The 11,204-nt window shown below is 44.3% G+C and overlaps 1 protein-coding gene across 3 annotated transcripts; it reads left to right on the forward strand.

The window, feature by feature from the left end:
- The first annotated feature begins 464 nt into the window (after positions 1-464).
- LOC110509011 (sentrin-specific protease 5) lies at positions 465-9,401 on the forward strand. Of its 3 annotated transcripts, none has more exons than XM_090225148.1 (11): positions 465-585; positions 964-1,897; positions 2,070-2,292; positions 2,371-2,480; positions 3,261-3,404; positions 4,890-4,937; positions 5,172-5,249; positions 5,571-5,708; positions 7,661-7,744; positions 7,941-7,991; positions 8,133-9,401. In XM_090225148.1, the coding sequence occupies exons 1-11, from the start codon at positions 479-481 to the stop codon at positions 8,241-8,243; spliced, it is 2,028 nt and encodes a 675-aa protein (XP_090081274.1). In that variant the 5' UTR covers positions 465-478; the 3' UTR covers positions 8,244-9,401. The 3 variants fall into 3 exon arrangements, with proteins under 3 accessions (XP_090081274.1, XP_090081276.1, XP_090081275.1); XM_090225150.1 differs by having other exon boundaries at positions 469-585; positions 1,649-1,897; XM_090225149.1 differs by lacking the exon at positions 465-585 and having other exon boundaries at positions 798-1,897.
- The last annotated feature ends 1,803 nt before the right edge of the window (positions 9,402-11,204 follow it).

Raw genomic sequence — 11,204 nt, forward strand, 5'->3', positions numbered from 1 at the left:
AGAGAGAGACAAACACACACGAAAATAACACATACATTGACATGTATGGATGTAAAATTTGCAAAATAGCATAACTTGGCATCTCTCATAATTTTATTTACTTTTTTCAAAAACCCACTGGCTGTATTTGATTGAGACTCATTTATTGAAATTGAATCAATTAATGTATTTATTATTATTGAACGTATTATTCTGATCACTTTTTTCCTTGATAAATTCCGATTGGTACCGGTCGTATCTAGTTATCACAGCTACAAAGTCGTAATTATGGTTTAATCCCGCCTATCTCTACAATGTATCTTCTTGAAACTTTACCACTCTGCTAACCTTATGCCTATCTCTACCCTTGAATGAAGCCCAAAAAGCAAATGTTTGTTTTCATGAATTTGTACGATATAATCCATTTTTACTTTGTGGCTGTGGTAACTAGTGACCACGGAAGCCAGTGCCGTGACGTATTCAACGTGCGACCGCTTGCATGAAATCGACACAATCAGTCGTGATGTATTTCGCTACAGGCGTCTGGTCGTCCAGGAAAAGAGAGTATACACGAAAATTATGTGGTCCAGGTATCGGCTCATTTGGGTAAATACATGTTGCTACATATTTCTGAATTAATTTGAGTCAGGCAAGACCATACCAAACATGCTGACGTCTGATAGTGTGTGCTACATTTTGGTTAGAGATTTTTTTTTGCTGCACGCTTTGGTCCCAAATCCTTTCCGTGTGTTGTTGCTCTGACACGACACACGAGGGCTAGCTTCAAACGTGGTTTAAATTAGCTAACTAGCATACCGGTAGTTAGGATTCACAGTAGCCAATAATCAAAACATTTGTAATGCCGTGCCAGTATGTACATTGCCAGAGAGTAGGTAACGCTACTATGAACTAGCTAGCAGAGTTATATATTAGTTAAATTAACCATCTTAAGGGCATGTTTCTCTCACCGTGTGGTGTCTATAGTACGTCTAGCCGGTCGGCTGAGAAGGTAAAGAATGGCAAAATAGAAGGCAATGGGCAGGTGTCTTGTTTTCCTTCCTCGGACCCAACTGAAGGCACTCAAATGGGGAGCCATACCCTGGAGACCATGACCTATTCGAGTCTTTCACACAAACGCTGGAAGCTCTCAGCCGTCCAATCAAACACAAGGCTAGAGCTATTAGTCCCTCACTCACTCAAGAGCAGGGAAAAGCACAAACTTCAATTGGAGCCTTCCATTGTCTCTGCTCCATTCCTCCCTCGTGTAGCTATTAGCAACCATGGGCTTGAACCTGACTCAGAGTGCATTGCTCCCACAGACAACACTCAAGCAAATCTGAGATCAGATCTAAAGCAGATCTCTGTGTCTCATACCTGCTCTGACCTGCCCCTGAGTCAGTCCCCCCCCATGCACTCCCCTTGCCCTCCCTCCACAGTGCACATCAATAGACAGCCCTTGCCAGTCACACACGCCTCTTACCTCTGCTGCAGCCCTGTAGCACAGGTCCACGACCCATCCCTAACCACAACCGCAGCCCCCATTAGATCCACAAACCATAGACGACGCCGGAAAAGAGGCATAAAGAACAACAGAAAAGGAGTCTCTCCTCTCTCCATGCGACTCAAGAGGCAGTCGCGGCGCCGGTGTAACATCCAGTTCTGGTGGCAGGTGTGGAGGAAGTGGCGGCACAGGAAGTGGCGGAGAGCCAGCTGTCTCCTCTGGTTCTCCATGATCAGAGCTAAAAGACTGGCGGAAACCAGGAGGCGCCTGTCTATTTTCAACACACAGATGTCTTATACATACACTGGGGAATTGGAGGAAAGTCAGAAATGGCAGAAGGTACGCAAGGGAAAAGAAGTGGTCACTACGGCCATTGCATGTGATGGTCAAGGCCTGGACAGTGCAGAGGACAGCCAGGCAAGTTCAAATTGCATTACACCAACATAGCAGTCAATACAAAGTCCATGAGCATGTACATGTCATCCATTTATATGCTCAGGCCTATCCAAACACATTTATAAATCAATACATGAGACCCATACTGACAGCAATAAAATCCAAAATAGCTAAATACAGTTGACTTATTTAGGAAAAGGGGAGTTTGGAACAGAAGGCGTGTCCGTCTGTGGGCACATCAGTGCTGTGTAGCAACCCTGTCAAGGTGGAGGACCAGGGCACAGTCAGAGCTAGGGATGCGGCCACCGCCACTAAACAGGACAAGTTGGTGACAAAGCGAGCAGTGCCGTATCCACCTCAGAGCCATCGGGCGTCCACGGACGTCAGCTGGGAAGCAACAACGACGCTCATCCATGGTAAATTTGTTTTCCTTAAACTTAAAATGTTTCCTTAAGTGCTGCCTTGAGTGTCTAATGTTCTTTCTATCTCCGTAGAGTTCCTTGACTGCTTCTATGTGAAGTACGGAAGTTTCATCCCATTGAGCAATAACGATGTACTGAGGCACCTTAACAAGAAGCTGAACACTGACCTTACTAAGGGGCAAGTACATAACAAATACAACAGAGAATACATGGTTTTGGTTCCCTCACTTCACAATGCAATATGTGTAGTATGCCCTGTTTTTCCTGATTATGTGGCCTGACTTGGGTATACTAGGCCACGGCTGCCCAACCCTCTTCCTGGAAAGCTACTGTCCTGTAGGTTTTCAGTCCAACCCTCTTCCTAGAGATCGACTGTCGTGTAGGTTTTCAGTCCAACCCTCTTCCTGGAAAGCTACTCTCCTGTAGGTTTTCAGTCCAACCCTCTTCCTAGAGATCTACTGTCGTGTAGGTTTTCAGTCCAACCCTCTTCCTGGAAAGCTACTGTCCTGTAGGTTTTCAGTCCAACCCTCTTCCTAGTGATCTACTGTCGTGTAGGTTTTCAGTTCAACCCTCTTCCTAGAGATCTACCGTCCTCTAGGTTTTCAGTCCAACCCTCTTCCTAGAGATTCACCGTCCTGTAGGTTTTCAGCCCAACTGTAATTTACCACACCTGATTCTATTTATTAGCTGTTTATTAGCTGCACACCAAGCTGAATCAAGTATTTTAGGTTAGGGTTGGACTGAAAACTTACAGGACAGTGGAACTCCTGGAAGAGGGTTGGGCAACCCTGCTCTATGCCCTAGCTGTATCTTCTATCTCTGGCCCTGGACAACTTTAGACCCAAGGTATAGCCTATCCTGTTGAGGTCACATGGTCAAGGAAAAACTCAGGGCCCTAGGAATTATGAGGCTCTCTACTAAATAACAAAACAGTGTTCTGTTCTGCCCTCTTTCATAGGAAGTATTTCATCTCTGTGGTAGTAATGAAGTACCAGGCTGTCCTAGCGCATAGAAGGATGCCCGCTTTCCGGGTGGTCTACAACAAGCACACTCTGACACTGGAAGACTTGTCTACGCTGGACGATCAGAACTGGCTCAATGACCAGGTTGATGCCTTTTACCCAAATCCACCAATTTCACCCCTGATATACAGTGCCTTTGGAAAGTATTCAGACCCCTTGACTTTTCTAAAAAAAATTGATACGTTACAGCCTTATTCATAACTGGATTCAATAAAATAACAATCCTCAGGAATCTACACACAATACCCCATCTTGACAAACTGAAAAGAGGTTATTTGACATTTTAGAAAAAAAACAGAAATACTTTATTCAGACCCTTTGCTATGAGACTTGAAAATTGAGCTCAGGTGCGTATTGTTTCTATTGATCATCCTTGAGATGTTTCTACAACTTGATTGCAGTCTACCTGTGGTAAATTCAATTGATTGGACAAGATTTGGAAAGGCACACAAATGTCTAAATAAGATCCCACAGTTGACAGTGCATGTCAGAGCAAAAAACAAGCCATGAGGTCGAAGGAATTGTCTGTAGAGCTCAGAGACAGGATTGTGCCACGGCACAGATCTGGGGAGGGGTACCGAAAAATGTCTGCAGCATTGAAGATCCCCAGTAACACAGTGGCCTCCATCATTCTGAAATGAAAAGTTTGGAACCATCAAGACTCTTACTCGAGCTGGCCGCCCGGCCAAACTGAGCAATCGGAGTAATAAGGGCCTTGGTCACGTAGGTGACCAAAAACCAGATGGTCACTCTGACAGAGTTCCAGAGTTCCTCTGTGGAGTTGGGAGAACCTTCCAGAAGGACAACCATCTCTGCAGCACTCCACCAATCAGGCTTTTATGGTAGCGTGGCCAGACTGAAGCCACTCCTCAGTAAAAGGCACATGACAGCCCGCTTGGAGTGGTAGCATGGTAGCATCCACATTAATGTAGAACTTTTTAGAAGCATATTCTGTTATTTACAATAAAAGTGACTCAAATGACACTATGTCATTTACCATTCATTTCTAATGGGCACAAAATAATCTGAAACACAACTGGAAAAAAACACAGCAAATGCATCCAACAAATGTTTGTCACAAGCTTCTTGTAATCATTGATTGCTGGGAATATGGGACCAAATACTAAACTTTTGACTATAATAAACACAAAGGAATTTGTCCCAATACTTTCGTTCCCCTAAAATAGGGGCACTATACCAAAAGTGCTGTAATTTCTAAACAGTTGATAATTCCCTCAAATTAAAGTTCACAGTCTGCACTTCAACCTCGTAGTCATTGTATAATTAAAAATTCAAAGTGCTGGAGTACAGAGCCAAAACAACGACAACAACTGTGTCACTGATCCAATACTTTTAGATCTCATTGTATGTCCATAGACTGAAAACTTTCATGACGGGCTGGGAGTTTCTTCTGACCACGTGACCCGATCAAGAAAAACTGGAGTTCACGTGGTCAGGATCAGAAAAGCCTCTTGGTCCGGCGTAGTCTGGTGCGTCATCGGTCCAAAGTTAACTTGCTCAATGTGATGTGACCCTGTTTTGAAATTCTTTTGTGGTTTCCTCTTGAAGGTCATGAATATGTATGGAGAATTAATCATGGAGTCTGCACAACACAAGGTAGGATTTATTTCCCATTATATTTCCTCCATTCTATCAAGAAATATTCATAATGTATTATAATGTGTTACATTATAATAATGAGTCTGATCACAGAGGGGTAGAAATTCTACTTTAGCCTGAATCCTGTTGCAATTGGGCTTATATAACAAATGGGAGCAACTTTGTCGTCCCTCCATTTGATTCATGTGGTCTTGGTTCCTGAATGAGCTTCTTCTTTTTTTACTTGTCTAGGTCCATTTCTTTAACAGCTTCTTCCACCGACAGCTCATGACCAAAGGATATGAAGGGGTGAAGAGGTGGACCAGGAAGGTAAAGGCTGAATTTCAGATTGTCTAACTTTGTTTTGATCTTTCAGAATGGATGTCACTCTAAAGCTTCTGATAATCATTGGGGATGGGGTCTGTTCTGTTTCAATTCAGGAGATTAATTTTGATGTACATCAACTTTTAATTGGTGGAAATGGAATTGATCCTGACCCGGACCAGGGTCGTTCATTTTAGCTTTCCATGACTTTTTATTTTATTTTTTACGTTCCGTATTCTAATGAGCACAACCGCTGTTTCACTCCGTGCGAACCGTTTCCTACCCTACTGAACACGCCCCTGGCTTCTGTTCCTCTGTGTCCTGCAGGTGGATCTCTTCTCCAAGGCGCTGCTGCTGGTACCCATCCACCTTGAGATCCACTGGTGCCTGGTGATGGCCGACACCGCCAGCAAGAGGATCCACCTCTACGACTCCCAGGGCATCGTGTTCAAGGAGGCTGCTGAGGTAACGTTGACATAACTTTTACTGATTTAACTTTTGTTTATACAGGTTATTTTCATTGAGATCAAATCTCAATCAGACCTCACAACTGATGCCTCCCTACACCAGCTTGTGTGTGTCTGAACACATTGGTGGCAGGAAGACTCGAGCATATTTTAATAGGATGAACATGAAAATGTTTTTATTTTATTTTTGCTATAATATGCTACTGTGGCTAAATATCTCACTTGACTGAATGGAATGCTTTCATTTCATCCATACCCTTGCCCTGCACATTGTGGAATGACTTAACCAGTAGTGAATGTGTCCATATTCAATAACAGAATATACATTCCAGTGGTGTGAATGTTTAAACAAAATTGGGATCCTTAAACTCTAAGTAAGAGCCTTAACTGAAAAACATGTTAAATTTTTTTCACCCACAAAATTTAAATCACTGCATTTTTCACAAAACACATTATTTTCTGTGTGTAGCCTAGCTGGACTCTATGGCTATAAAGACCTGGGGAAAGTTGTGTAATTTAAATAACAACCAGAGAGGAAGAGGCAAACTTTAGGCCACTTTGGTGAATTTGGGAGACAAGACATTACGAGATACAGACATATGCGCACTGGCCTGCCTGCCCCTTCCTCTCTCTCCCTCGCGTTGGCCTGCCTGCCCCTTCCTCTCTCTCCCTCGCGTTGGCCTGCCTGCCCCTTCCTCTCTCTCCCTCGCGTTGGCCTGCCTGCCCCTTCCTCTCTCTCCCTCGCATTGGCCTGCCTGCCCCTTCCTCTCTCTCCCTCGCGTTGGCCTGCCTGCCCCTTCCTCTTTCTCCCTCGCGTTGGCCTGCCTGCCCCTTCCTCTTTCTCCCTCGCGTTGGCCTGCCTGCCCCTTCCTCTCTCCCTCGCACTGGCCTGCCTGCCCCTTCCTCTCTCTCCCTCGCGTTGGCCTGCCTGCCCCTTCCTCTCTCTCCCTCGCGTTGGCCTGCCTGCCCCTTCCTCTCTCTCCCTCGCGTTGGCCTGCCTGCCCCTTCCTCTCTCTCCCTCGCGTTGGCCTGCCTGCCCCTTCCTCTCTCTCCCTCGCGTTGGCCTGCCTGCCCCCTCCTCTCTCTCCCTCGCGTTGGCCTGCCTGCCCCTTTCTCTCTCGCACTGGCCTGCCTGCCCCCTCCTCTCTCGCACTGGCCTGCCTGCCCCCTCCTCTCTCTCCCTCGCGTTGGCCTGCCTGCCCCTTTCTCTCTCGCACTGGCCTACCTGCCCCCTCCTCTCTCGCACTGGCCTGCCTGCCCCTTTCTCTCTCGCACTGGCCTGCCTGCCCCCTCCTCTCTCGCACTGGCCTGCCTGCCCCTTTCTCTCTCGCACTGGCCTGCCTGCCCCCTCCTCTCTCGCACTGGCCTGCCTGCCCCGCCCCTCACTCACTTGTGCTGTCTTGCCTGCTCTTTCTCTTCGCCAATGATGCCAGTGTGTGTTCAGTCTTCGGTCTGTTGCGTGTGGAATATGCCAGCCTATTTATTGATGATGGGCCCTGCTTTACTGAAGTTGCAAGACAAATTGCGAGATAGATAGGTCTAGTACACGGTTCTTACTCTGTCTGCCTGGTGGCCAATCTGCCTATACTGTGCCCCTCCCCTCTGTGTTTGTGTTCTTGGCAGTACAGCAACTAATCGGTCTCCTCCGTTCCAAGTTCCAGAAATACCAATCTTAGCAGTTGATTCCTGGCGGAATCGAATCGTAACACAAAAAAATTTATTCACGTGGAATTGTATTAATTTTATTATAATTGAATGGAAAACAAATAATAAAAAAAACATTGTCACATCCCTAATATATTCATGTTTAATCATAGCTACTTGCTACGTAAGATTTCACACTGACTTTACATAAACAAATACAATTTCCAATCAGTAAAATGCTATTTCACCTGATTTAATGTAGACGAAATCAACATTTATTTTTTCTCCCCTCTTTCCATTCTATAGAATGTTTTAAGGTACATACATACTGAAGCGAAGGAGAGGAAGCAAACTGCATTTCAAAATGGCTGGAAGATGTATATCAATGAGGTATGATACATTGAGCTGTGTGTGGATCTTTGAAATTGAGTTTTAATGTTTGCCTGATCATTTTTTTTAACACAATAGAACAAAAAGACTTGTCTTTAAGGGATTGCCTTCAGAAATCCTGCCAAAAATGCCATTTGAAATGTAGCCCATGATAATCACTGTTTTGGGTGTCTAACTCCAAATTGATTTTTCGCAGAGAATACCACAACAGACAAATGAAAACGACTGTGGAGTTTTTGTGTTAGAGGTACCAGCATATATATTTTTTAAATCCTTGATTATTTGAAGTGTCTGCTTTTATCGTCATGTACCTCTGTGTCAGTGTAATCTTAATAAAGTGTTACTTCCTGTCTCACTCACCCTGTTCATTCGTGTACCTTTGTCTCAGTACTGCAGGTGCCTTGCCTTGGGGAAACCGCTGCAATTCTCCCAAGGGGACATGCCGACTGTGCGAAAGAGAATCTACAGAGAGCTCTGTGAATGCAAGCTCCAGGACTGACAAAATTGACCTTTCACCTTTTCACCATCCCCACTCACCTCACCTGCGTCATACTAATTAGGGCACACTGTAGAAAAATGTTTTGCAATGGTAAAAAAAAAAAGTAGATATTGCCAAGAATCCTTGAGCCATAGAAAAGGGGGGGGGGGGGTTGTTTTGTCTGGACCCTGTGTCATTGTGTTAGCTGATATATTTAATTAGTGGAGAAGCATCTCCACCCCATATTCTGACGACCTGTCGTTTCAAGCCGCGTGGTAGCAGACTGACTAGCTGGCATTTATTTTAGCCAATGGCGTATCAGGGTGTAAAAAATATGTTGTGATCAGTCTGTAATGACAGCAGACTAGTTGGTCTCCTAGATTTTTATTTTATAAAGAACTGGTATGAACTTAACAAAGTCTGAGGCAACTCTATATACATGTGTCCACTGTTTTTCAATGGTTATTGCATTATTCTACATGAGCTTACAACGTTTAGACTTGAAGGCGGCAGACCGAATAGCAACTTACCTTTGAATGTATTGAACATACGGAATATATTCAATGTAGTTTTTTTTCACACTTTTTTTTATAGTTTTGTGTTTTAGACGCTTCTGTATGGGTCAAATTTCAGTTTGTTGCATCGGATAAATTGCATTCATTTAAATGTAAACTGTTGTCCCTTAGATTTGCAATTTACTTTTAAGACTTAAGTTTTCCTATTGTGTCATGCCTCTATCTCCCGGAGGCTCAGTTTTGTAACAGGTCAGCAGGAGGTTAATTTGGATCCGGTTTTGAGCCGTTAAAAGGTGAATCAGGGCCCATATTCATAAAGTGTGTTAAGATAGGACTGCTTTGAGAATACAGAAGGATACGTCATGTTTTTTGTGTTTGTCTCCTTACTTTCAAAGACAATCTGGAATTTGTATTTATATTTATTTAACCAGTCCGTTAAGAACAAATTCTTATTTACAATTGACGGCCTACCGGGGAACAACTGCCTTGTTCAGGGGCAGAACGACAGATTTTTACCTTGTCAGTTCGGGGATTGGATCTAGCAACCTTTCGGTTACTGGCTCTAACCACTAGGCTACCTACCCCCTAAAAATATTGAACAAAGTTATTGTAAAGTATATGTACTTAGTAATGTTAAAGTAACATAAAATCCATTTGATTTAGAGCCACTCTGTGCATTATTTCACCTAATGTATTGTACATATTTTCACAACAGATTTGATATGCATGTTGAGATTATAAATTATGGCGATATATATACATACATACGTTTGGACACATGTACTCAATACAGGATTGTTCTTTATTTTTACTACGTTCTACGTTGTAGAATAATAGTGAAGACATCAAAACTATGAAATAACACATATCGTTAACAAAAAAGTGTTAAACAAATCAAAATATATTTTATATTTTGAGATTCAAAACATTTCTGATCTGAAACATTTAAGTGTGACAAATGTGCAAAAAAAAAGAAATCAGGAACGGGGCAAATACTTTTTCACAGAACTGTTAAGTTACATGGACTCACTGTGTGAAATTATAGGGGTTGACATGATTTTTGAATGACTAACCCTTGTGTCCCCCATACATTCATACCTACCTACCTACCTACCTACCTACATGAACTCAGCAACAACAAAAAAAGGAACGTCCCTTTTTCAGGACCCTGTCTTTCAAAGATAATTAAACAATCCTAATAACTTCTCAGATACTTATTGTAAAGGGTTGAAACACTGTTTCCCATGCACCTGTGGAACGGTCGTTAAGACACTAACAGCTTACAGATGGTAGGCAATTAAGGTCACAGTTATGAAAACTTAGGACACTAAAGAGGCCTTTCTACTGACTCTGAAAAACACCAAAAGAAAGATGTCCAGGGTCCCTGCTCATCTGCGTGAACGTGCCTTAGGCATGCTGCAAGGAGACATGAGGACTGCAGATGTGGCCAGGGCAATAAATTGCAATGTAGGTACCAATACCTAAGACAGCGCTACAGAGAGACAGGACAGACAGCTGATCATCCTCGCAGTGGCAGACCACGTGTAACACCTGCACAGGATCGGTACATCCGAACATCACACCTGCGGGACAGGTACAGGATGGTAACAACAACTGCCCGAGTTACACCAGGAATGCAAAATCCCTCCATCAGTGATCAGACTGTCCGCCATAGGCTGAGAGAAGCTGGACTGAGGGCTTGTAGGCCTGTTGTAAGGCAGGTCCTCACCAGACATCACCGGCAACAACGTCGCCTATGGGCACAAACCCACCGTCGCTGGACCAGACAGGACTAGCAAAAAGTGCTCTTCACTGACGAGTCACGGTTTTGTCTCACCAGGGGTGATTGTCGGATTCGCGTTTATCGTCAAAGGAATGAGCGTTACACCAAGGCCTGTACTCTGGAGGGGGATCGATTTGGAAGTGGAGGGTTGGTCATGGTCTGGGGCGGTGTGTCACAGCATCATCGGACTGGGCTTGTGGTCATTGCAGGCAATCTCAACGTTATGTGTTACAGGGAAGACATCCTCCCTCATGTGGTACCCTTCCTGCAGGCTCATTCTGACATGACCCTCCAGCATGACAATGCCACCAGCCATACTGCTCGTTCTGTGCGTGATTTCCTGCAACACAGGTATGTCAGTGTTCTGCCATGGCCAGCAAAGAGCCCGGATCTCAATCCCATTGAGCACGTCTGGGACCTGTTGGATCGGTGGGGGATGGCTAGGGCCATTACCCCCAGAAATGTCCGGGAGCTTGCAGGTGCCTTGGTGGAAGAGTGGGGTAACATCTCACAGCTAGAACTGGCAAATATGGTGCAGTCCATGAGGAGGAGATGCACTGCAGTACTTAATGCAGCTGGTGGCCACAGAAGATGCTGACCGTTACTTTTGATTTTGACCCCCCTCCTTTGTTCAGGGACACATTATTCAATTTCTGTTATTCGCATGTCTGTGGAACTTGTTCA

The sequence above is a fragment of the Oncorhynchus mykiss genome, chromosome 28, assembly GCF_057628025.1.
Source record: "Oncorhynchus mykiss isolate SJ-2025 chromosome 28, ASM5762802v1, whole genome shotgun sequence".
Lineage (NCBI taxonomy): Eukaryota > Metazoa > Chordata > Actinopteri > Salmoniformes > Salmonidae > Oncorhynchus > Oncorhynchus mykiss.

Excerpts from the sequence above, each read along its gene's own strand:
- LOC110509011 (XM_090225148.1), top strand. The coding sequence starts at position 479 with ATGAAATCGACACAATCAGTCGTGATGTATTTCGCTACAGGCGTCTGG. Across the intron at positions 1,898-2,069 it reads ACAGTGCAGAGGACAGCCAG|GAAAAGGGGAGTTTGGAACA; the intron begins GCAAGTTCAAAT and ends TGACTTATTTAG. Across the intron at positions 3,405-4,889 it reads AGAACTGGCTCAATGACCAG|GTCATGAATATGTATGGAGA; the intron begins GTTGATGCCTTT and ends TTCCTCTTGAAG.